The sequence below is a fragment of the Sturnira hondurensis genome, unplaced genomic scaffold, assembly GCF_014824575.4.
Source record: "Sturnira hondurensis isolate 20B ecotype Veracruz unplaced genomic scaffold, ASM1482457v3 Scaffold0016284, whole genome shotgun sequence".
Lineage (NCBI taxonomy): Eukaryota > Metazoa > Chordata > Mammalia > Chiroptera > Phyllostomidae > Sturnira > Sturnira hondurensis.
The window spans coordinates 6231991-6259882 of NW_028088915.1; the positions used below are offsets into that span (position 1 = coordinate 6231991).

At 40.2% G+C, this 27892-nt stretch overlaps 1 protein-coding gene across 1 annotated transcript in view; it reads right to left on the minus strand.

The window, feature by feature from the left end:
• RBM17 (RNA binding motif protein 17) overlaps positions 1-27892 on the minus strand; it is a 40785-nt gene that overhangs the window by 10119 nt on the left and 2774 nt on the right. Inside the window, exons 2-5 of the mRNA XM_037065993.1 lie at positions 16863-17000; positions 11742-11858; positions 4269-4435; positions 2264-2361 (exon numbers count right to left, since the gene is read on the minus strand). Of these exons, the coding sequence (XP_036921888.1) occupies positions 2264-2361; positions 4269-4435; positions 11742-11858; positions 16863-16985 (505 nt within the window). The 5' untranslated portion in view covers positions 16986-17000. The remainder of the gene's footprint in view (positions 1-2263; positions 2362-4268; positions 4436-11741; positions 11859-16862; positions 17001-27892) is intronic.

Consider the following 27892-nt stretch of genomic DNA (forward strand, 5'->3'; position numbering starts at 1 on the left):
AAATGTTTCACTAAAGAAATTCCTCCAAAGCCGAGTACAACACATCATGATGAACAAATCTGGAACAGACAAATACTTAAGGAGAAATAGGAAAAGAGATTTCTTATATTTCTTTTGAAATACCTCCTATTATTTTTCAGTCTTATCACTAAGACCTGAGTGATCACTGACTGATTCTGAGATTAGCTCTAATGAGTTCAATACAAAAAATTCAGGGTGGGCCCTGGCTGGTGTGGCTCAGTGCACTGAGGACCAGCCTGTGAACCAAAGAGTCACAGGTTTGATTCCCAGTGAGGGCACATGCCTGGGTTGTGGGCCAGGTCCCTAGTAGGAGGCACACAAGAGGCAGCCACACATTGATGTTTCTCTCCTCTCTCTCCCTTCCTTTCTCTCACTCTAAAAATAAATAAAAAATACTTTTAAAAACTCAGGGTGATTACTTAAAATTTGCTACTGATCAGGTTCAGATATAAGTATCATCTGCTATCAGCAGTATACATAGCGGGCATAATGCCATTACTTCCCTAATATTCAATGTATAGTTCCTGTTAATGTTCAACAAAATGAATGGCTTTCAGAGAGAAGGCCTACCTCCTTACGAAAAGGGCAGCCAATTTGTAAGCTGAAATAATGAGACCAATAATTATTCAACCTATATACTGCATTCCAAAAAGTTAACAAAAACCAAACATTTGTTGATTAATGAGATAATGGATATAAAAAGTTTAACATTAGTATCTGAAGCGTTGAGCACACTCAAATGGTAACTTTCCTCCCATTGGAAAAACAATGTGGTGCACAACAATATCAAGTATGTACCCAGTACTCTTCTGTTGTTGTTGCTGAGGTATAACTGACATCTGATACCAGTTTCAGGAGTACAAGGTAATGATTCAATACTTGTATATACGGCGGAGTGATTATTACACTCAGTAACATTTGTCACCATACTTAATTACAATTTTTTTCTTGTGATGAGAACTTCTAGGATTTACTCAGAAACTTTCAAATATGCAATACGGTACTATAAACTATAGGCAGCACGCTGGACATTACATCCTCAAGACTTACTTATTTAGTTTATAACTGGAAGCTTGTACCTTTTGACCCCCTTCACCTTTTTCTCTCACTCCCCACCCCTGGCAACCAGCAATCTGTTCTCTGTATACAGGGGCTTGATTTTCTTTGTTGTTGTTGAATATTAAGTATTCTACAAATACATTTAATCCATACCTTCATTGAAAGATAAAGAATTCTAAATTATTAAAAACTCACTCCTTTCCAACTCAATTAGTATTTTAAAATTTAAACCCTAAGACATTCCTGGCTATATATAAAATAGGGTTCATAGATACAGAAATACATTCCAGCTTCATGATAATATTATTCTCAGGTTGTATGTTAGAGATGAGTACATTACAATGAGGTTTCAGGTAGATGAAGGTCCTGAATAAGACGAACAGGGTACCTGTATCTCATGAAGTGCTTCTTCCCTCTGTGCCTCACATTTCCCACCATTAAAATGGGCATAACCACAGAGCCCACTCTGCGTTGTCGTGTGGCGTAAAGGACATAATCTACAAAAGTGCTTTAGAACAGAGCCTGGTACAGGCAAACAAGCAGAAGACTTAAATTTCTCACTTAAATCTCAACCTATTGGCCAAATTCATCAATAAATCAAGGAAATCTCAGCAATCGAAATACGACGATGCTAAAATAAGAAGCACTCAACAAACAGGGCTTAACTGTCTAGTGATCACTAAGGATTTAGCTCTTACATAATTACAACTCTGCTTGTAAAATTTTAGAGCTAAAAGGAGCCTTATGAACTAGTTCAGATTCTTGTCTTCCTGCTCTCCAAATGACATTGAGAGAAACCAACGTCCAGGAAGGCACTTGCTGCCCTCAATTTTATGCATGTCAGTGGCAAATGTTCTGGAAACAAGTGCCCTGACTCTCCTGCATTCAGTGTTTAATAGAAACGAAGCTGGACAGAGAATCAGTCACTATGATTGTGCTATAAGTAAAAAAAGTGTGCGTGTGTATTTTAAGATATGCTCAAAGTGCCCACTTAATAAATGTTAGAAAGTGGTTGGGAAGCTCAAAGAAGAATATAGGTGAAAACTTAAAATAAATTAAGGATGTATGCAAATGTGGATGGTTAGGATTCCTGAAAGAAAATTACCTAAAATTACCTAACTATGAAAAGCAAATAGTGGAAATGCACCATATTGGAAATGTAATATTTATGTTCATGCCTTACTTCTTTTTCTCCTCTCTCGCTCATAGTCTTCATCTTCATCTGAATCTGGATCTGGTCGTCTTGAAAATCCACTAGCTTCATGTCGGTCCTTACGCCTCCTGTGACAATAAAAGAACCCACGTTCATCACAGACAAGCCAATTTAGAGATGTGAAATCAAAAGACATTATTTTGACTTTCTTTTGGCTAGAAATACCCAGATCCTCCCCTTCACACTAAACTATTAATGCAAGGAGGGGTGTGCACAATCAACTGGTTAATGTCTAAAGTACCAAAAGTATGAGAAGTGAGAAAAATTCAGAAGATAAAGTGAACACATTTCATAGGTATACAAGTGCAAGTACCAAGAAAAACTCTTTTGACATTTACTGATTTCAATTTTAAAGCATATCAACATAGGTAATAGTTTAACGATTCTGATTCTCCAGAACAGTGATTTTCCACCAGAGTCCCCAAAGAGGCACCCTGTTGTGATGCACGAATGCTTAAAACATACAGTACCTGACTATTCAGTCAGGGGCACTGACCTCTTCTCCCTCAAATAAATTTAAAAAAAAAATGACAACAACCAACATAACAATAGCTGTCTGGTGTGAATGAATCAAAACTATACTTAATTTTTTGTCACATTGGCAAAAAATGAATATGCCTTAACTTCATGATAAAAATAAATGAGAAATACTGTATTAATATTTTCTAAAAGATTTAACTGATATTCAATATTTGTATTTGATTTTTTAAAAACATTTTAATTATTTATTTTTAGAGAAAGGGAAGGAGAAAAAGAGGGACAGAAACATCAATGTGTGGTTGCCTCTCACATGCCCCACCTGGGGACCTGTTCCACAACCCAGGCATTTGTCCTGACTGGGAATCAAACCGGCAACCCTTTGGTTTGCAGACTGGTGCTCAATGCACTGAGTCACACCAGCCAGGGCTGATTTTTTTTAAAAGAGAGAGAAGGGAAGGGAGAGGGAGAGTGACAAAGGGACAGAGACATGTACCCGCTGCTCCACTCATTCATGCATTTACCAGTTGATTCCTGCATGTGTCCTGACTAGGAATCAAACCCATAATCTTGGAGCATCAGAACAAAGCTCCAACCAAGCTACCCAGCCAGGAAAATATTCAATGCTTTTAAAAGAAAAAATACAAACAAATCCTTGTTACCCATATTTAAAAAAACACAAATAAAAGATACATACGTCTTAAAAAATTCCATCTTGCTTTAAAATAGTTAAAGAATAACAAATTAAGTATTTTTTTTAAAGATTTTATTTATTTATCTTCAGAGAGGAAGGAGAGAGGGAGAGAAATATCAATGTATGGTTGCCTTTCATGTGTCCCCTGCTGGGAGTTGGCCTGCAGGGAACCAGCCTGCAACCCAGGCATGTGCCCTGGCTGGGAATCGAACTGCGATCCTCTGGTTCGCAGGCCTGTGCTCAATCCACTGAGCTACACCAGCCAGGGCACAAATTAAGTATTTTGAAGTTATGATTATAGAAGAGTCATAGCATAGGAAAGAAACTATTGTTTAACACTAGGATTCTAAGGTACTTTTCTAACAACTCACCCAAAATATATACTTGAAATTTTTTGCACCTATACAGGAAATTTGCTCGAGAGTTTGTTTTCATGCTGGGATGTAACAACTAAAAACTTTTTAAAACAGTTTGATTCTTTCTGATGAGTGCTCAGATCAACCACAAAAACTAACTTCAGCCTTATGGACAGCACTGAAGTTCACTCATTAACATCTTCATAAATACAGGGCCTGGCACAAATGACGCCTCTTTTTTTATTACAAAATCGTAAGCATGTAACTGTGTAACATAACTACATCATACTAGAGCACACCATATGACATTTTAGGTGAAATGTTCAAACTAAAACTATAAATTATCACACCCATGTTGTTAACCTACCAGTAATACTCAAGCAAGCCTTACTTTTGCTGGACCTGTATTTCAAATATAAAATACCCCCCAATCCAGATGAAGCCTTACTTTTCTCTCTCTTCTATTTCTTTCTGTCGTTCCAGCTCCCGCTGTCGCTGTCGTTCCTCTCTTTGGCGCTTCACCACTTTCTCATAGTCATTAGGGAACATAGGGTCATACTCATCAGCTAAGGGAATCAAAACTTCTCCTGCAGAAAATCCACTGGGTACAGGATCCTGAGGAAGATAAAAATGCCACGGTCCCATCCTCATGTCTTAAAATTTTATTCACAGAATTAAGAGAAAAGAATATGAGAGTTGGAGTGAGCCCAACGGCCATTTTTTGCCTCCTTTGTTTTATAGACAAGGGAACAAATGTCTAATAAGCAGATTTAGTGACTTGACATTGTCACACACCTCACTAGGTAGCAGCAAAACCATGACAAAGAATTTAGTTCAGTGTTAACTTCATAAATACCCTACGACATTTTCTTGAAATTCCTAAACAAACTGCCACCACCAAAAATTCTAAGCAATACATTTGATTATTTATATAGTAAACAACAAATATCTTGGTTTCTTATAGCTCCATGAAAACCAAGCCACCCACAGATAACACAACCAGCCTTGTGATCATTTAGTAGAGTAACTTTAAATTTTGATTACATGCACAGACATGACATATTAGGACTTAAAAAAGCAAAAAAGCAGCCCCCTGAGCTTTTTTTAATCCTCTGGAATGCATCCCTTCCCAGGTCAGCTGCCCTTCATGTGATGAGTCTGGCACAACGTAGATGTAATTCCCCTCACATTATCATTAATTTTTTTAAGGTCCACTAAGATCAAGTTCAGAAGATAACATTTTGCATTTCACTTCTAAACATTTAGAAACTAGGACTGCTTATTCTTTGAGAGCAAAGAGGCAGGCTTAACAAAGAAATGAGAAAAACAAAAGGCGGGACGAGCACAGCCAACCAGAAAGTACATCATTAGAAATGGGGCTTTCCCCTGGTTGGTGGTTTGATTCTACACGGCTCAGGGAGGCCCCAGTGTAATGCACGGTCTAAGTTTCCTAAACCTCCATACTTTCTTCCTCCATGTTTTCTTAGCATTTAACTCTTCCTTATTATCTGTAAAAATAAGAGGCCTTAACCGGTCTCCACAGACATCTTAAACAAGCACAACTTAGGACTAGTCACCTCTTTCAAGAAGTACACTGCTCAGTACTATCAAATGCAGAAAGGTTGTAAAATATATTTAGTTTTGATTTTTGACATGAATAAATTGACATGATATGAGCTTATGTTCAATATCAATGAATTTAAATCCAACAATTCTCGTTAAGCTTGATATTTTATAATATTAGATTGTTTCATCTAACATTATGCATTATAAAACAAACACTTTATCTTTTCCTTATAACTAAAAATCGGGAAACTCTGTAATTCAATGAATAAAAAGAAATTAGAAAAATAACTGTAGTCACCTCCCAGGTCCTATCACTGGAAAATTCACACAAATCTCTTAAAACATAGGGCCCCCAAAGGGCAGGTAATGAATTGCATTAATATTAAAGGCAATTAAAAAGTGCAAAGGCACATAAACAAGATTTCCTTTCAGTTATTATTAAGATAGGAGAGAAACTAGTAATCAGCCTTTCAATTTATGTAGTACTATTATCACAAAGTTTCTACTGAAAGAACAGTCAATATGAAATTTAAAATCAAATTATTTTTACTGTATAAGACCTACTAAGTTTAACAATGAGCCATTCTTCTCTAAATGCTATAAATAAAGCAATCTGTTGATTTAAAAAAATTAAAATGCTAATACCCCATGATGGGAAAGGTGGGTAAAACTAAAATACTCATATATTGTGGGTGATATTGTATACTAACACAAGTCTGCTGAAAACAAGCCAGCACTAAAACGAACTGGTAATAAAAATGACTGATCTCTTAATGCCACCTCAGGAAATCTATCCTAAGAAAATAATTTCATGTGCATAGAGTACTCTATGGATATGTTCATTAGAGTGTTATTTATGATGAAAACATAAAAGCAGATCTAGATGGTTCTACAGTTAGGAAACTCTTGTATAAATTACAACACACTTACTTGCTGGGAATACTTCACAAGTAAAAATTGATTATGAGGGACTTATGGCCATGATGGAGACATAGATAGACACACTTTGCCTCCTTGCACAACCGTAAGAAGGATAACAACCAATCTAAAAAAAAAAAAAAGAACTGCCAGAAAATTGAACTATATGGAAGTCCAACAAGCAAGGATTTTAAGAGGAATCATTCACCCACACAGGTAGGAGAGGAGGAGACTGGGAAGAAGGGTGGAGAGGACACAGTGTGGTACACCAAGGCAGTGGAAGCCGGCAGAATGGGCGGTCCCACATTCACAAGCAGCTATAAAAACTGGGAGGAACCACCTGGAAGCAAGCAACCCCAGCCCCAGCCCAGACCTCGAAGCCCATGGTTCCAGCGTTGGAAAATAAAGCCTCATAACCTCTGGCTGTAAAAACCAGTGGGGGTTGCAGCACTGCAAGAAACTGCCAATCTCACAGGATAGTCCATTTGAGGGGCCCACTGGGTCCTAGAACATATACAAGCCTACCCACTGGGGTAATCAGCACTTGCTACTCACTTAAGGGAAGTGGGGGAAGTGACTGGAAACAGGGCAAGAGTCAGAAAGTGGAATTGTTCTCTCTATGACCCTCCCTCACATAAAGGGTCACAAGAGGCTAAGCTGGTTGCCCAACTCTGGCAAGTACCTAAGGCTCTGCCCCTTATAAGAGGTGCACCAACACAGGGAGTAAATGCAGCTGTTAATACACAGAAACACAGTGAGGCTGCCAAACTGAGAAGACAAAGAAATATGGCCTAAATGAAAGAACAGATCAAAATTTCAGAAAAAGAACTAAGCAACATGGAGATACCCAACCTATCAGATGCAGAGTTCAAAACACTGGTGACGAGGATGCTCACAGAAATCATTGAGCATGGCTGCAAAATAAAGAAAGAAGTAAAGGTAATACAAAGTGAAATAAAAATACACAGGGAACCAACAGTGACAGGATGAAAAGCAGGACTCAGATCAACAATTTGGAACAAAAGGAAGAAACAAACAATCACCAGAACAGAAAGAAGAAACAAGAAATCAAAAAAATGAGGAGAGGCTTAGGAACCTCTAGAACAACTTTAAACTTACCAACATCCAAATAACAGGGGTGCCAGAAGTAGAAGAGAAAGAGCAAGAAATTGACAATTTTTTTTGAAAAATTAATGAAAGAAAACTTCCCAAACTGGTGAAGAAAAGAGACATACAAGCCCAGAAAGCTCACAGTCCCCAAAAAGTAGGACTCAAAGAGGGCACATCATGACATATCATAATGAAAATGCCAAAGGTGAAAGATGGAGAATCTTAAAAGCAGCAAGAGAAAAGAAGAGTTACGTAAAGAGGAGTTCCCATAAGACTATCAGCTAAGTCTTCAAAAGAAACCTCACAGGCACAAAGGGGCTGGAAAGAAGTATTCAAAGTCATGAAAGGTAAGGACCTACATTCAAGATTATCCAGCAAAGCTATAATTTAAATGGGGAGGCAGATAAGTGCTTCCCAGATAAGGTAAAGCTAAAGGAGTTCATCATCACCAAGCCCTTATTATATGAAATGTTAAAGAGACTTATCTGAGAAAAAGATGATGATCAAAACTATGAACAGTAAAATGACAATAAACTCACAACTATCAACAAATGAACCAAAATAAAATAAAATAAAGCAAACAACTAGAACATGAACAGAATCACAGAAATGGAGATCACATGGAAGGTTATCAGCAGGGAGGGGGAAAAGGGAGAATGTGGGAAAAGGTACAGGGAATAAGAAGCATATTGGGACTTCCGCCAAGATGGAGGCATAGGTGGAAACACCGTGCCTTCTCCCACAACCAAGTTTGAATACAACAAAGGTTTGGAGAACAAAGACACAGCCAAAAAACACAAAATTGAATTATATGGAAGTCCAACAACAACGAACCGTTCAACCGGGACCGGTAAGAGGGGCAGAGCCAGCAGCTGGAGCAGGGTCGGGCAGGAAAGATCCCCCAATCCAGGCTCGGATACAGTCAGGGTGCGGGACACACTGACCGAGGTCACACATTCAGGCACAGAGAGACAGACCATGCAGGCCTCAGTGGGCGAATCTAGTGGCGGAGGGCTGACAGCGGTGGCACATTCGCGTGCAGTGGGACAAAACGCACGGGGCCCGGTGACAGTGGCAGCTGCGGCCGCAGCAGCAGGAGGCAGCAGATGGGACCGCCATTGCTCCTCTTTGATCCCGCCCCCACATACAGTGTCACAACCCAGCAACTGAGTTGCCCCTTCCTGGTGAACACCTAGGGCTCCAGTCCTCATATGTAACAGGCACAAACAGTCCAAAATATGGTTCAAGAAGAACTCAAAGCCCCAGAGCCAATAACTCTAAGCGAAAAAGAAATAGTGAACCTCTCAAATGTACAGTTTAAAACACTGGTGATCAGGATACTCACAGAACTGCTTGATTTTAGTCACAAATTAGAGGAACAAATGAAGGCTAAAATAATTGAAATGAAGGGAGATGTCCAGGAAACCAATAGTGATGGAAAGGAAACTGGGACTCAAATCAATGGAATGGACCAGAAGGAAGAATGAAACATCCGACCAGAAAGGAATGAAGAAATGAGAATTCAAAAAAATGAGGAGAGGATTAGGAACCTCCAGGACATCTTTAAACGTTCCAACATCCGGATTATAGGGGTACCAGAACGGGGAAAGAAACAGCCACAAGTGGAAAACTTATTTGAACAAATAATAAAGGAGAACTTCCCCAGTCTGGCAAAGGAAATAGACTTCCAGGAAATCCAAGAAGCTCAGAGAGTGCCAAAGAAGTTGGACCCAAGGAGGAACACACCAAGGCACATCATAATTACATTACCCAAGATGAAAATGAAGGAGAGAATCCTAGAAGCAGCAAGGGATAAGGGGACAGTCACCTACAAAGGAGTACCCATCAGACTGTCAGTGGATTTCTCAAAAGAGACCTTCTAGGCAAGAAGGGCCTGGAAAGAAGTATTCCAAGTCATGAAATCCAAAGACCTACATCCAAGATTGCTTTATCCAGCAAAGCTTTCATTTAGAACGGAAGGACTGATACAGCACTTCCCAGATAAGGTCAAGTTCAAGGAGTTCATCATCACCAAGCCCTTATTATATGAAATGCTAAAGGGACTTATATAAAAAAAAGAAGATGAAAAATATTAACAGTGAAAGGACAGAAAACTCACAGTTATTAACAACACCTAAAACAAAAGCAAACCAAGAGAACAGCTAGATCAGGAGCAGAACCATAGAAATGCATTATACACGGAAGGTTAGCAATAGGGGAGTGGGAGGAGAAGTGGGGAGAAGGTAAAGAAAATAGCATAGACAGTAGGTAGAAAATAGATGGGGGGAGGGCAAGAATAGTAGGGGAAATATAGAATCTAAAGAACTTGAGACACTTGGTTATAAACTAAGGGGGGGAGAATGGTGGGGGGGGGTGGAGGGTGAAGGGGAATGAAGGGAGGAGTAGAACAACTGTAATGGTACAATCAATAAAATATATATATTAAAAAAAAGCATAATTGGTAGGCACAATATAGACAGAGATGTTACGAATGGTACAGAAATAGAGAAGCCAGACAACTTACATGTACAACCCATGGACATGAACTAAAGGGGGTATTGCTGGAGGGAATGAGGGTACTGGGTGGGGGGGCAAAGGGGTAAAATGTGACAACTGTAATAGCATAATCAATAAAATACACTTAATAAAAAATTTGATTATGAAACTTGTAACAAGAAAAAATGCTTGATTAAATTTTGGGCAATACCACAGGTTCTAGAATCAATACACAGTAACTGGAATCTGATCCACAGAAAATGATGGATCAGCTTTTTGGTAGATGTAGTGAGAAAAAGTTATGTGGTGAGTATGTGGTAAAAAAGTTCAATGACTGAGAATCCCCCCAAAACACTTCCACTGTGGGGTGCTCTTTCCTCTACACAGCCTACTAGCCTGCAGTAGTACCAGGTCTCCCAGCCAAGAAAAAGTAAGGCTGAGAAGTAAGTGGATTCCAAACCAGGATAGTCAAAACTGTGAGGATGAGAAACAAAATAAAGAAGGGAGGGGGTATGCAGCTAAAACTGCGTCTCAGCTTGATTGGGGTCCTTTCTTTTTTTTTAAAAAGATTTTATTTATTTCTGCGAACCAGAGGATCACGGTTCGATTCCCAGTCAGGGCACACACCTGGGTTGTAGTCCAGTTCCCTGCAGGCCAACTCCCAGCAGGGGACGCACAAAAGGCAACCATACATTGATGTTTCTCTCCCTCTCTCCTTCCCCTCTAAAGATAAATAAATAATTAATTAATTAAAAAAAGATTTTATTTATTTATTTTTAGAGGGGAAGGGAAGGAGGGAGAGAAATATTAATGTATAGTTGCCTCTCATGCGCCCCCTGCTGGGAACTGGCCTGCAACCCAGGCATATGTCCTGACTGGGAATTGGAACCACGATACTCTGGTTCGCAGGTCCGCACTCAATCCACTGAGCTACACCAGCCAGGGCCATGGGGTACTTTCTAATAGTTGGTGGTCGGGGGTGCAGCTAGGAAGAGTACCTTGCTAAGAAACAGTCAGCAATAATAGCACATCCTATCTTTAACCTGTGGGTCATTTCTCATCAAGCAACTTGTGTGCCTATATAGTGCTATTTAAACTACCTCTGTGGCATTATCTGAATGACATCTATGGAGAATAAACATATACCTAGAGTGTGTGTAATTTTAAGCATAAAACTTGTTTAAGTTCATTTGCCCCTCATTAACTATGATTGCAATTATCCTTTTCCAGATTTTCCTCATTCTTACTAACCCATTTACAGAATTGTCTGTCTATTTCTTAGTTTCTAAGCTTATGTAGAATCACTGGGTTGATAAAGGGTAGGTGGTAGACTTGTCTTTACTTTTTACATTTTATTTTAACCCATGACAAAACTGAATACTATTATTTTTTACTATAAATAACCTAAATATCCAGCACTAAGGAAATTAAGTAAACACTCCCACATGAGGGAATACAGGAAGCCATTGAATACTTTTGGACACAGACTGAGAATCAATATATATTAAGCGAGACAGGCAGGTTAGAGAAGAGTAGGTAGAGGAGGCATAGGACGGGAAGCTATTCTAAAATACAAAGTTTTTAATTTCTGGGTAGAACTGAAGTCAATTATTCTCTTTTTGTGTATCTCTGATTTCTGATTTTTCTATAATGAACTATTTCATTTTAAATATCTAAATTATTTAAACTTGATAAACAAAAGTAAAAATTAAGTTGAAAGTGATACTGACCAGTCTGCAAAGGCCTACTGCGGAGACTGTGTTCAGAGACATATGCATAAAATAGGACACACAGTGAGCAGGAAAGCCACCGGGGCCAGGGGCCCGCTTACCTTTAGGCCGGCTGCCACATGAGGTGGGGTGTCCGCAATCTGCCGGTCATCTGAAGAGCCGCCACGCTTTAGGTCGATTACTGGGGCAAGGACTGTACTTTGTTTTGTTCTCTGGCTCTAAAACCAATGAAAAACAAGAAAAGTGTACTGAACCTTCAAACTAAAATCCATACTATTTTTAACAAAGCTTTTTTTCCCGGGGGGTGGGGGTCTCTGTAATGAAAGTTTCAGATTCTAGAACAAGAAAACTATAATCTTAAAATAGACTTTTACAAGGGGGACCCCCAACCCTCCCCCCGAATTATCTTCTAGAAGGTGGGCCCCTTGTAGTACAGGCTTCCCTCACTAGGTGAACCCATGTGTACCAGTGTACCAACTGGCTTCATTGTGAGAGGCTCGTTCCACTACCGTAAATTTTTTTGAACTCTTTCACTGTGGGATTTACAAGCACACCTGCCCACACCAATCTGAGTGTTCAGCAGTTCTGACCAAAAACAGCATGACCCCTGTGCCCCACTCTTCCTAGTCACCCCATTTCATCCCAAGAAATTCTGTTGTTTCCTCAGATGAAACAAGTCCTCAAAGAGTAACATTTTGCCCATATGGAAAAGATGAAACAGAAAAAGGGCAGAAGTACTAAAAGGCATCAAAACTGACAAGCTCAAAAACTGCTTTGAGCAGTGGGAAGAACATCTCCATAGGTGTTCTTCATTGAAGGGAGAGTGTTTTGAAGGCGACTTAAGTTTAAACATGTAAGCATAAATACAACACACATCTTTTATAAATAAATGTCGGTTTTGGGATCCCCTCATAATCCAATTATTAATATAAGCACATACTAGTTTCATCAGCCCATGTTCTTTTTAAATACAAATTTCCTCCACTGTAAAAGATTTATTGTAAACTTGGTCAGTTTAATTTAACTTTGCATGCAGCACCAGCTCTACAGTGGATTTTCCTTTGACCAAGAGGGCAAACGTGTAACAGCACGATACACTTGTTGACTAGGGTGGATCTTTCCTGTAAAGTGGATATTTTTTTATATGCTTAGCAAAAGTGACTTGTGGATTAGTGTTTTTCCTCCCAGAGAATATAAAATCCTGTCTTACCTCTTTTATTATGAACCTATAGAAAAATATTTTTTAAAGTAAACATGATCATTCAGATAACCTTCAGCCACGGTTAACATCTTACCATATCTGTTTTACCCTGTACCTGTACTTATACTAAACCATTTCAAAGGCATTTGAAAACACTAGGACACTTTATACTTAATCTCCTAAAATTATGGACATTCTCTTATATAACCATGACACTATTACCACACCTAATAAAATCAATTATAATTCCTTGTGTCATTTCCTATCTAGCTCATACTCAGATTTTCCAAGCTGTCCCCGAAATGTCTTCTAAATACTTGATTTTGCTTTGAACCAAGGATCCTACCAAAACTCTGCAATGCATTTGGTTTTTAAGACTTGATTTGGGAAAATCCTCCCTCTTTGTTGTCATCACCATCATCATTTTTCTCTCCATTGTTTTCCTCTGACACCATCTCATAAAATGTACATTCTACATCTGTCTGATAAATTCCTGGTGGTGTAGTTTCACTTATTCCTCTATGCCGTATAATTCCTGAAAACTGAGTTAAATCTTAATTTAGGTTAGAGTAGTGCTTTTTGGCAAGAACACGCCATAGGTGAGGTGGTGCACTTCATTTTGCGTCACCCCAGCAGGCACGCGTGGCCGGGCTGTCTGTTAGTAACGTAAGTGTGATCAGATAAGTACAGTGGTAACCACCTGATCTCTAGAAATTTAATCCCCCCTCTCTTTCAATTTAAAGTATTATACATTTGCATTGTTATCACTACAAAAGGGTCAAAATAAGCCACCATCACCCTTAAATTTAGCATCACTTATCATTTTAAGCAAACAAATTTAATCCAATCATTAAATGTACAATTCACCAAGTGAACACCAAAGTTGGAAGGACAGGGGACAGGGCATCATCAGAGTCATACATTTGATATTATATTTTACAGTGGAGATACAGATGAAACCATAATTCTACCTTTTGGTTTGTAGGCCACATTTTCTCAACCAAATACCTTTACAAACCTCGTTAAGCCAAATTTGTGCTGAGTAATTAAGTAGTAAATTAAATATCCTAGAAAAACCAATGAAATGTATCTTCACTCCCTTCAAGAAAAACACAACATTAACTTCACATGGCAATCTCAAAAAGATGTTAGAAAGTGAGCAGCAATGACTTCATAAGCAACTTTTTATTTTGACCAATTACAAAAATATCTATTTGAAATCTCAATAGATTTCCTGAAAGTAATGTATTTGGACAAGTGAAAAGTTGATAAGCATAAATTACACAGACTGAAGCAGGTAGAGAGAGGATGTCTAAGAGACTAGGAATCATATAAAAACATAATTCCTTACCAGCATCCACCTGTTTACTTTTCATGTGAGTAAAATAATGGCACAAAAAAATCAGTATGCAATCTGTAAATTTTACTTGACTTTTTAATATTTATTTTTAGAAAAATCTATTTTGTTAATTGTATTTAATACAAGCTGCCTTTTAAGTTATAGTTAATAATTATGCACTAGCTGGATAGAGAAAGTGATCCCAAAGTATTTGGCAGGAAGAAACAAATTATCTAGGATTTTAAAAGACTGGCTACAAGTAAACTGGCAATAAAAAATTATCCCAAGTAGCACTGTTTTTTTTTTTTTAAGAAAAAGATTTTATTTCTGTATTATTTTTTTCAGAGNGAAAAATCTATTTTGTTAATTGTATTTAATACAAGCTGCCTTTTAAGTTATAGTTAATAATTATGCACTAGCTGGATAGAGAAAGTGATCCCAAAGTATTTGGCAGGAAGAAACAAATTATCTAGGATTTTAAAAGACTGGCTACAAGTAAACAGGCAATAAAAAATTATCCCAAGTAGCACTGTTTTTTTTTTAAGAAAAAGATTTTATTTCTGTATTATTTTTTTCAGAGACATGGAGGGAGAAAGGGAGAGAAACATTGATGTGTGCTTGCCTCTCCTGCACCCGCTACCGGGGACCTGGCCTGCAACCCAGGCATGTGCCCTGACTGGGAATCAAACAGGAGACCCCTTTGGTTTGCAGCCTGCACTTAATCCACTGAGCCCCACCAGCCAGGGCCCCAAAAGTTTTTAATTTGTACAACTCTAGAATATTTTGACTTCTGTTTTTCTATTTTGTTTTGTTATTTTCCATTGAATTAAGACTGCCCACACATCTAACTGAGTTTATGTTAACTAAGATGAGACTTGCTCCTTGGAGCCATTCTACAAAAGAGAAGATTAGGCTTTCAAGAATAAAATACATGAAACATAAACCCTTATTTATACACCTAATGTACACATGATAAAGTCTGTGGTTCAATTTCTGGCCAGGACACATGCCTGGGTTGTGAGCCAGGTCCCCAGTCAAGGGGGGGGGGGTGCGGTGCAGGAAAGGTAACTGCACATTGATGTTTCTCTCCCTCTCTTTCTTCTTCCCTCTGTCTAAAACTAAAAAAAAAAAATTAAGAAAAGAGAAAAGATAATACCGTCTAAAAAAAATACCGTCTAATCGATATCCTCAAATGGTAAGAAACAAGTAAGTCAGGGAATAAGAAGAAAAAAGTTACATGAAACTTACAAAAAATTAAATCAATTTTAAAATTAAAAGGAAGAAAAGGCTTTGTCAATAATCTTCCTTTCACATAGGATAAAAGCTTGTTCTAAAAAGACAAAATTCCATGTCTTTAAAAAGCAATACAGCACACACAAAAATAAACCTTGTAATAATGAATGTGAAGATAAAAACTCTAACCAATTACAAAACAAAATTAAATTTTAAGACAACGCTGCTTTACCTGTGGATATCCCAATTCTAAAAACCTTTTATAATACATATGCAATCAGATGTTAGAACTTCAATAAAAGTGTCTAATAATATAGTGAAGGAAAAGAAAACTAACTCCAACTTTAAATAACTACTTATTATGGAAAATTTCAAACATAAAATTAAAGAGAATGTTAAAGAATTCTTAAGTCCCTACCACCCAGCTTAAACAACGATCCACTCACGGCCAATTTTGTTGCATGTACACCCTTATCCGCCCACCCCAGACTGGGTTATTTTGAAGGAAAGCTCAGAAATTACATCATTTTATCAGTATATGTTCCAATATATATCTCTAATGGATTTTTAAACGTTTTTCATTATAGCCTCCCCCTCAAGGAAACATTTAATAATTTTGCCCTATGCATAAAATTTCAATACCACAATATACTGTGTATCCATTTATGCACTTTATTGTGTCTATCTGTGCTTTATACATAAAAAGAGCAAGCTTATTTTCACCCCCTTCGGATCAGTATTTGCCCCACTTGGGAGCATATGGTCTCCACTGGGGGATGCATGCTGTAAAACATAAGGACCCTTAGCACAGTAAGCAATCCATAATACCACTCTCATTTCTAAAATTATTTGACAGTAACATTTTAATATCAAACACCCAGTGGGCAACTATGTTTTTCATATTTTATATGTTAAGTAAATTCAAGGATGTTGCCAATGCCCAACATGTATACAACAGGAGCAGAAACAATTATGTCCAGGCCACATTCACAACTGCTGTGAGCCCTCAATAGTGCATACACCTTATTATAGCTCTGCAATTACTCTGTAGTAATTCTTTCTCAAAGTGCTGATTCCAAACTACCTACAACTAAGCAGGAATGGTACCAGAAACAGACACCTGAGGCCCTAAGCCAGAATCAGAATTTACCAGAGTATCAGGCACATGGACACTAAAGCAATATTTTAACCAAATTATCAGTAATCATAGACATACTGAAGCTTGAATCCCTGCATCACTGTGGGAAACCAAGAGTACTGCCTTTCTCATAGGAATCCCTGCAACAGTTCTATTCCTAAGAGTTAGGAGAAGCAAAATGACCTTAAAACCCCTTAATCCTCTCTACAAAGAGCCTCTCTCTCAGCAGCAAGCTAAAACTGTTATTATTCTTAATCTAAGGAGGAACCTGCTCTGTCGACTTCAGCTTTCACACTGTGGGCTTATCTTACCTTCGCCTGAGTGAGAGCTGCCTTCTTCACCTGAAGCTGAGACTGCAGAAGTTTGAAGTTTTTGGACCAGCCCTCCGTTTTGGAGTCGCTGGTCTCCACTCCCAGGTCGTCATACAGGGACATCTTTTCAGTTTAATGCTGAAAGACAAGGCAGGGGAGGCGTGGGATTTTAAAATGCAAAATACAGTACAGATTTAAAATCTTTTCAAGTTAAAAATAACTCACTTTTAAGGAATTTTAAAGGTAAACTATATTTAAAGCAATTTCCCTAGTCCAGGAACCTCCGCTGACAGAAGCCAAAACATCTGGTATCACCAGTCAGTGCCCTTTCTAATACTCATATATTATTTTGCAAATACACTTCTAGAATAAGATCACGTGGTCAGGAATTCATGAGCAAAACTGGTCTGTTCTACAGCATACAATGAGCTATAGATGGAAGCTCTAGATTCAGGACATTGTTATTTACATACATCCAACTTAAAAAATTCCATTTGGTCTCAACAGCAAAGACTTGAAGCTTTACAGAAACACCCGATTCATTCAGCACAATTAGCTACCCTTTTGTAGCGAAAACATTGAAACATATGCCTAGAAATTTTTAAAAACCAGAAACGATCTCACAGAAATAGGTTAACCAAATGCTTCTTGAGGGGAGAGTTCAGGGTTAGATCTTAAATATCCTGACTTCCTCATGACACTGGTACAAAGAGACAACCATTCCACAGTGAATGATCAATACACAATATCCCTGCAGAACAGAGGAAGACAAGATAAGAACGAAAACAAAGTCAACAGTAGTTAACATTCACTAAAACTTAGCTGGCCTGGGTGGAGGTAAACGCAGCATCTGCTGTAGGAGTCTGGGTGGGACTTGAGGAGGGATTACAGGTAGGGATCTGGGTGGGACTTGAGGAGATAAACCTGCCCTAGGTCTCCCTGGGAGTTCACCCAGTCAGGTGAACTCCACAGCCCTTGCTCCTAAATCCCTTCTGCTAAGTTTAAAAAACCTCAACATTCTGAAACTCCTAACATGACCCACTTCTCAAAATAAAAATAAAAAAATCAATTTTTCTCACAGATGGAGGGGAAGTTATTTTTAAAAAATATTTTATTAATTTGGACTTCCGCCAAGATGGAGGCATAGACAGAAACACTGTGCCTTCTCCCACAACCAAGTTTGAATACAACAAAGGTTTGGAGAACTAGGACACACCCAAAGACCAGAAAACGGAATTATATGGAAGTCCGACAAGTATGAACTGTTCAACAGGGACGATAAGAGAGGCGGAGCCAGCAGCGGAGCAGGGTCGGGCAGGACAGATCCCCCGACCTAGGCGCGCAGGCAGCCCGGAACCAGTCAGGGTGCGGGGCAGACTGACCGCAGTCACACACTCGCGCACAGTGAGACGGACCACGCAGGCCCCACGGGGTGAGCCCAGTGGTGGAGGGCTGATGGCGGTGGCACACTCGCGTGCAGTGGAGCGAAACGCGTGGGCCTGGTGACGGTGGCGGCTGCGGCACTGGTGGGAGCCTAGGCAGCAGGCAGCAGACGGGAAGCCAGTGTCCCTCTTTGACCCCGCCCCCACATACAATGTTACAACCCAGCGACTTAGTTGCTCTGTTCTAGTGAACACTTTAGGGCTCCGATCCTGCTATGGAACAAGCACGAACAGCCCAAAAGATGGCGCAAGAAGAACTCAAAGCCCCAGAGCCAATATCTCTAAGCGACTGAGAAATTGCCACCCTCTCAGAAGCACAATTCAAGACACTATTTATCAGGATGCTCACAGAACTGCTTGATTTTAGTCACAAATTAGAGGAACAAATGAAGGCTAAAATAATTGAAATGAAGGGAGATGTCCAGGAAACCAATAGTGATGGAAAGGAAACTGGGACTCAAATCAATGGAATGGACCAGAAGGAAGAATGAAACATCCGACCAGAAAGGAATGAAGAAATGAGAATTCAAAAAAATGAGGAGAGGATTAGGAACCTCCAGGACATCTTTAAACGTTCCAACATCCGGATTATAGGGGTACCAGAACGGGGAAAGAAACAGCCACAAGTGGAAAACTTATTTGAACAAATAATAAAGGAGAACTTCCCCAGTCTGGCAAAGGAAATAGACTTCCAGGAAATCCAGGAAGCTCAGAGAGTGCCAAAGAAGTTGGACCCAAGGAGGAACACACCAAGGCACATCATAATTACATTACCCAAGATGAAAATGAAGGAGAGAATCCTAGAAGCAGCAAGAGATAAGGGGACAGTCACCTACAAAGGAGTACCCATCAGACTGTCAGCGGATTTCTCAAAAGAGACCTTACAGGCAAGAAGGGGCTGGAAAGAAGTATTCCAAGTCATGAAATCCAAAGACCTACAGCCAAGATTGCTTTATCCAGCAAAACTTTCATTTAGAATGGAAGGACAGATAAAGTGCTTCTCAGATAAGGTCAAGTTCAAGGAGTTCATCATCACCAAGCCCTTATTATATGAAATGCTAAAGGGACTTATATAAGAAAAAGAAGATGAAAAATATGAACAGTGAAAGGACAGCAAACTCACAGTTATTAACAACCACACCTAAAACAAAAGCAAACCAAGAGGACAGCTAGATCAGGAGTGGAACCATAGAAATGAAGAACACATGGAGGGTTAGCAACAGGGGAGTGGGAGGAGGAGAAGGGGGGAGAAGGTACAGAAAATAGCATAGACAGTAGGTAGAAAATAGATAGGGGGGAGGGCAAGAATAGTAGGGGAAATATAGAATCTAAAGAACTTGAGACACGTGGTTATAAACTAAGGGGGGGAGAATGGTGGGGGGGGGGGAGTGTGCGGGTGGAGGGGAATGAAGAGGGGGATAGAACAACTGTAATGGTATAATCAATAAAATATATTTTAAAAAATATTTTATTAATTTATTTTTTTGCCCTGGCTGGTGTAGCTCAGTGGATTGAGCACAGGCCTGGGAACCAGAGGACACGGTTCAATTCCCAGTCAGGGCACATGCCTGGGTTGCAGGCAGGTTCCCTGCAGGCCAAATCCCAGCAGGGGATACACGAAAGGCAACCATACATTGATGTTTCTCTCCCTCTCTCTTTCCCCTCTAAAGATAAATAAATAATAAAATCTTTAAAAAAATATTTTATTTATTTATTTCTAGAGAGAGGGGAAGGGAAGGAGAAAGAGTAGGAGAAAAACATCAATGTGTGGTTGCCTCTCATGTGTCCCCTACTGGGGACCTGGCCTGCAACCCAGGCATGTGCCCTGACTGGGAATCGAACCAGCGACCTTTTGCTTCACAGGCCCATGCTCAATCCACTGAGCTACACCAGCCAGGGCAGGAAAAACTATTTTTTGATCGAAATCTCTAAACTGCAAATAAACGCTTAGCACAGGTAGCTTCCCATTTATGGATGTATTCCAAAAGCCTGTCAGTTCCCAGGCCCAGACAGCATTTTCCCATGGAAACCATGTTATATAAAACCTGTCCCACCTTCGTCTGTGTCTCAGGAATAGGTAATATAGAAAAGAAGGAAAAGATTTCATTTCCCCCCAGGGTTACAACTGACTCAGGACAAAAGTTACTCTGTGGTACACGCTTACTTCTCTACCCTTCTCTGACTGGTATTCTAAGACCCTGCTGCTCCAGTACCTTGGCTGACCTCGGTTCCACTTTGTGTGGGGTTGGGATGGCAGGGGTGGGTATCATCTTTGCTCCCTCCAAATAGCTGTTCTGGTTTTCAGCAGTGTACCTCTCTTTGCCTGGAAGTCAGTGCCCCACTAAGCTGTGGCTGCTTCTTAACATCTGAACCCTCAGATTACCTAAAAGCTTTGTTTTGATTTCTTAATGAAAGGCCCCCAAGGTAACACAGAAGCAGAGCTGAATAAAAGCAGAGTCCAGGGTACCGGTAGCTGACTGCTCCAATGAATAACCTAAAAATCCAGGGATGCCTAAATGTTCTCCTCCTTGTTAAAGCTTCTGCAACAACTCACCAGCTCAGCTGACAGCAGCCCGGACAATTTCCTAGACGGCATCTCTAACAGGAAATGTCCACTGCCTTCAGTGCAAGACAAAGTGAACATTTTACTCAGGAACTTGGCAAGGCCTTGTCCCGTTAAGCTTGAGTCATTGAAGCTAAATGAAGAAAGAATAATGAACTCCACTTCTTAATAAAATATGGCTGAAATACAACCTTGTCTTCAAAGGTACAGAGGGAACCCCCTGGAGTCTACTTCCTTCGTATCTGGCATTCAAAACTAACCACTTTTACTTTTTTAAAAGATTTTGTTTATTCACTTATTTTTAGAGAGGGGACAGGAATGAGGAAGTGAGAGACAGAAACATCAATGTGTGGTTGCCTCTTGTGCACCCCCCACCAAGGACCTGGCCTGCAACCTAGGCATGTACCCTCACTGAGAATGGCCTGCAACCTAGGCATGTAACCTCACCAAACCCTCTGGTCACAGGCTGGCGCTCAACGCACTGCACCACACCAGCCAGGGCCAAAATTAATCATTCTTATCTAAATTAAAATTGAGACAGGAGAACCCAATAACAACAATAATAATAGCCATGAGCTCCCTGTAACATGGCCTGATAAATAACAGTAAGCCCAGTCAACATGGCAGTGTAGGCAGATATGGTTTGCCTGTTCGAAAAACCACATCAAAATTGCAATTATAGTGTAGAATAACTAAGAATAACAAATAACAATCACTCAGAACTGTCGGAAATTAATTTAATGGAAGTCTGACAACTATGGAATTGAAGAAACCACATCCATTCCAACTGGTTGGAGGGGCACACATGCAAAATGGGCTGGTCCCACATCCATGTGTGGTGTATAAAAATTCGGAAGGCATATCTCAGGAGCAAGGAGTCCCAACCCCACACCAGGCCCCCTCCCCAGGATTCCAGTGCCCTGAAGATAAGTCCCCACAACTGGCTACAAATCAGCAGGGACTGACTTTGTGGACGAAACTACTGGAGACCCAAGCAGTTCCTTTGAAAGAACCCACACACAAACTCACCTACTCAGACTCACTCTCTCTGAGCTCCAACCCTGGGGTAACAGCTTGAAAGGCACCTGGAGAAACTGAAGTGACCAGCATCAAAGAGTGGACAGGCCACTGACCTCCCCCCCCTCCCCCCACAGAGCCATGGAGCCCTGAAGCTGGTGTTAGATCTGAGACCTCATCAACCTGGCTAATAATACCGTTTGACCAGCCCTGAAGATCCCCAGAGACTCTGCCCCACCCAATTTACTGGCCCACCAAAGCTGCTTTTCCATATGAACGGCTGGTCTTGGCTCATACTGCACAACTTCCTAAATCCTCTCAACAATTGACAGCTGGCTTCACTGAGTGCCAGGCCTGGCACTAACAGCCCACAGTCAGTCTAGATTCACAGCTTGGTTTTGCCTGAGAATATCCAAGCCCAGCACAAGTAGCAGCTATCTCAGATTGCTTTATTGCTTAGGCAGGGTGACCCCCCAGAAAAACACAGGTGAGGGCTGACCTTGGCTGCACCACCTGGGAAAACCCAGGGCCAGTGCACCCAGTGGACAGCTACTGACCTCATCGGAGCACCATCACCCTGACTCTGCACTGCTGATCCTCCAAGGAGAGTAGAGATTGGTAGTCAGGGGTCACAGCCAATCTTGCAGGTGGATGGCCTGGGTAAATCCTCCCATTGGTCTGCCAACAGCAACCAAGGATCAACTACAAGAGGAGGGTGTACTCAGCCCACATAGGAGCACACCTTGAGTACCCGGCTTGGGTGACAGGGGAGGCTGTGCCACTGGACCCTACAGGACACCTACTACAGTAAGACACACTACCAGGACACGGAGGCAAAGCAGCTCTACCTAATAAACAGAAAGGGAGGCTGCCAAAATGAGGGGAAAGGAACATGGCCCAAGTGAAGAACATATCAAAACTCCAGAGGAAGAGCTAAACAAAATGGAGATAAGCAATCTATCAGATGCAGAGCTGGAAGCACTGGTAATAAGGATGCCCAAGGAACTTGGTGAGGACATCAACAGCATAAAAAAGATCCAGTTAGAAATGAAGGATACACTAATGGAAATAATGAACTATTTACGGGGAAACAACAGTAGAGTGAATAAAGCCGAGAATCAAAATCATGATTTGGAACACAAGGAAGAAAAAAACAACCAATCAGAACAAGAAAAAAAACAAAGAATCTATAAAAATGAGAATAGTATAAACAGCCTCTGGGACAACTTTTGCAACTTTTGCATTGGAGGCTAGTGGGAGAAGAGAAAGAGCAAGAAATTGGAAATCTATTTGGAAAAATGATGACAGAAAACTTGCCTAATTTGGTGAAGAAAATAGACATGCAAGTCCAGGAAGCACAGAGTCCAAAACAAGATAGATGCAAGGGGGCCCACTCTAAGACACATCATAATTAAAATTCCAAAGCTTAAAGATAAAGAGAGCATCTTTAAAGCAGAAAGAGAAAAGAAGTTAGTTACCTACAGGGGCGTTCCCATAAGACTGTCAGCTTATTTCTCATGAGAAACTTTACAGGCCAGAAGGGATTCACAAGAAACATTCAAAGTCATGAAAAGCAGGGACCTCAAGATTGCTCTACCCAGCAAAGCTATTATTCAGTCTGAAGGGCAGATAAAGAGCTTCCCAGACAAGGAAAAACTAAAGGAGTTCATCATCACCAAACCATTATTATATGAAATGTTAAAGGGATTAATTTAAGAAAAAGAAGATCAAAACTATAAACAGTAAAACGGCAAAGTATACCAATCTATCAACAATTGAATCTAAAAAACAAACTAAGCAAACACGAATAGAAACAGACGCCCTGGCTGGTGTAGCTCAGTGAACTGAGCGCAGGCCTGCAAACCACAAGAATAGAGACAGAATCATGGATAGAGAGCATTTTGTTGGTTGCCAGAGGAGAACAGGGTGTAGGGGAATGGGTGAAGAGGTGAGGGGATTAAGAAATCGAAGTAGGTAGTTACAGAATAGCCATGGGGATATAAAGCACAGCATAGGAAATGGAGTAGCCAAAGAACTTATGGTCATGAACAATGGTGGGGGGATGCCTGAGTGAGTGAGGAGTGTGCTGGGTAAAAGGGGGCAAAGGGAGTAAAATTAGGACAACTGTATTAGCATAATCAATAAAATTTAAAAATAAAAGAAAATTAGATATCTTTAAACTTTAAATTTAATCTGAGAAACTTAAACAGAGCAACAGCAAGAAAAACAATTCTGAATGTCCAGCTTAGTACTGTGGTTCTCAAAAAGAGTACTTCAGAAATGACTATGCATCTTTCAGCTATCTTAGTTTAATTTTTTGAGCCCTCTTCATCCAGTCATCAAATCAAAACCTAGTAAAAACTATGGATTCATTTGTTCCATCTTTCTTTAGTCTTAGAAAGGCAACAGAAGACTAGCACAGACCGGGAAACAAATATAAATGAAGCTTTCTGGGAAATTAAAAATATAGAGATAAATGATCAAAATGTGCTTGCAACCCAAACTCCACTTTATTCCTTCCAATAGCTCCTCATAAAAAACTTGAGAACCTCATCAAAGAAGGTATTTAGAAATGTTAGTGCCAATGGAAACAGGTTAACCAAATGCCCACTACCACAAAAGACTAGCTTATTCATTTTTGTACCTCCAATTTCTGGCACAGAGTAGGTATTTAACAAACATACATTGAAATATTAGTAGTCAGATAAAGTCTATTTAGCCACATGAATTAGCAGTGAAACTCCACTATGCCCACAACTTTCCCCAGAAAAATTAGGCAAAAGGTTCTGAAGATAGGTGGTGGGAATGGTTGCACAATGTGAATGCACTTAATACCACTGTACTATGCACTTAAATGCGGTGAAAATGGCAAGTTTTAGGGTATGGGTATTTTACTACAATTTAAAAAAGAACAATGGACACAGACAACAGTGTGGTGATTACAGGTTGGGGGGGGATGGGTGGGTCAAGGTGGAAAGGGGAGATAAATGATAGTGAAAAAAATACAATGAAAAAATGTTACAACAACAACAACAACATTACTTCTGGCCAGGATGGAGGCATAGGTAGACACACTGTGCATCCTCGCACAACCAAAATTAAGGACAATAAAAATTTAGAAACAAACAAAAAACCCCCACAACCATAACTGACAGAAAATTGAACTGTACGTCCGACAACCATTCATCCAGACCGGTAAGAGGGGTGGAGTTGGCGGCCAGCAGACCCTGGGCACGGGGTGGCAATGGGCAAACCCAGTGCAGCGCACAAGGTGGCTGGCCGACTGTGGTCACACATCCATATGCAGATTAACCAGGTGAAAATGGGCAGCGAGACAGACTGCGCAACCCAGGGCCCCAGCGCTGGGAAATAAAGCCTAAAAGCACCGATTGAAAACACTTGTGGGGGCTGACGTGCCGGGAGAGACTTCCAGCCTCACAGGAGAGTTCATCAGAGAGACCCACAGGGTCCTAAAACATACAAGCCCACCCACCTGGGAACCAGCACCAGAAGGGACTAATTTGCTTGTGGGAAGCAGCAGAGGGAACCAAAATCTGAGAGAAGGGGAACAAGTGCCATTGCTCCCTCTCTGATCCCACCCCCACATACAGTGTCATAACCCGGCCATGTGGGTTGCCCTGCCCTGGTGAACACCTAAGGCTCCGCCCCTCATACATAACAGGCGCAAACACACCAAAACATTATGGCTCAAGAAGAACAGCTCAAAGCCCCTGAGCCAATATATCTAAGCGGCCAAGAGACAGACAACCTACCAGATGCACAGTTCAAAGCACTGGTGATCAGGATACTCACAGAATTAGTTGAATTTGGTCACAAATTAGATGAAAAAATGAAGGCTACACTAAGTGAAATGAAGGAAAATGCACAGGGAACCAACAGTGATGGGAATAAAACTGGGACTCAAATCAATGGAGTGCACCAGAAGGAAGAAACGACCAAAAAGAAAAGAATGAAGAAACAAGAATTTAAAAAAATGAGGAGAGGCTTAGGAACCTCCAGAACATCTTTAAACGTTCCAGTATCTGAATTATAGGGGTACCAGAAGGGGAAGAGGAAGAGCAACAAATGAAAAACTTATTTGAACAAATAATAAAAGAGAACTTTTCTATTTCCTGGCAAAGGAAATAGACTTCCAAGAAGTCCATGAAGCTCAGAAAGTCCCAAAGAAGTTGGACCCAAGGAGGAACACACCAAGGCACATCATAATTACATTAGCCAAGATGAAAATGAAGGAGAGAATCCTAGAAGCAGCAAGAGATAAGGGGACAGTCACCTACAAAGGAGTGCTCATCAGACTGTCAGCTGACTTCTCAAAAGAGACCTTACTGGCAAGAAGGGGCTGGAAAGAAGTATTCCAAGTAGTGAAAGGCAAGGACCTGCATCCAAGATTGCTCTATCCAGCAAAGCTTTCATTTAGAATGGAAGGGCAGATAAAGTGCTTCTCAGGTAAGGTCAAGTTAAAGGAGTTCATCATCACCAAGCCCTTATTATATGAAATGTTAAAGGGACTTATCTAAGAAAAATGTGAACAGTAAAAAAATACAAACAGTAAAAAGATAAAAAATACGAACAGTAAAAAGATAGCAAACTCACAGTTATTAACAACCACACCTAAACCAAAAGCAAACTAAGCAAATAACTAGAACAGGAACAGAACCACAAAAATGGAGATCACATAGCAGGTTAGCAACTGGGGAGTGGGAGGAGGAGATGGGGGAAAACGGTATAGAGAATAAGTAGCATAGATGGTAGGTAGAAAATAGACGGGGAGGGCAAGAATATTACGGGAAATGTAGAAGTTAAAGAACTTATGACACATGGACATGAACTAAAGGGGGCGAAAATGTGGATGGGATGGGGTGTGGAAGGGAATGAAGGGGAGGGGAAATGGGATGGACAACTATAATAGCATAAGCAATAAAATATATTTTTTAAAAAAGAACAGGTAAAATGGAGGGAAGAGGCAGCACTAGGAGGGGGGGGTGTGAGGTTACAGGCTGCTGTTTAATCAACTCTCACACATTTCCTGATCTGGAAGACACGTCTCATAGAAATATTTCCTCAAATTTGGGGGTTAAAAAAAATCGAGCTGTGTAGAGGATCTCTGCCTCAAACACAGTTCTTCCCATTAAGAATACAATATTTAACAAAGACTTCAGGGCTGAATAAATGAGGTTTCATGAGACCATACTCCCTCGGATTCCACTTCTAAACTGAAGATGGTTTGTTGACAACTCCACTTGATTTGCCTTATCTGCAAGCCTCACAAATCATTATACCACAAAATCTTACGTTAAAGTCCCTTCTATCCTCAAAACCTCCAAATACACTTTAAATACTAGAAACTGATGTCATCTTAGCATCATCTGCTCGTTTCTGCAACAAAGTGCTTCTAAATCAGATCTCTGCATCATAATAAATGCAGAAGAGCTTTCTTGTTTTTACTGAACTTCAAACCCACAGGACTGCATTAGTTAGAGCAACAGCACATTCATCATCCATCCTCACATGTATGGCCTGCTTTTAATTAACTACTACAGTCTACAAGCATCAGTGCCTTCACCCAAAACAAGAGTCAGGATTCAGACAAGAACCTATATGCAATCTATGTGAACCGCCCCCTTCTCCCCACCCTCATCCCATTCCAGTGACTTCCCCTGGCCCAGGGTGAGCAGCAACCTGAAACCCATTCACATGAATTTTTTATTTTCTTCCTTTTGTATAATTTTTTACATGGTTTTAGCCTATCTATTCCTTAAAAGGTGTGTATACTTTTTTATCTGTTTAAAGGACTTATAAAAATACCATAGTTGATTCATTCATTCTCCCCACTGCTACCACTAAATGTAACAAATGCATCGACAGCCAGGACGTGAATTTCATTCATGCTGGGATGTTAGTTAGATGATATAACACATTTTTGTCATGAAGCCTTATGCCAGGTAGTAAAAAGAGGTACTTTCTAACATTTGGATATACCTCGAGAA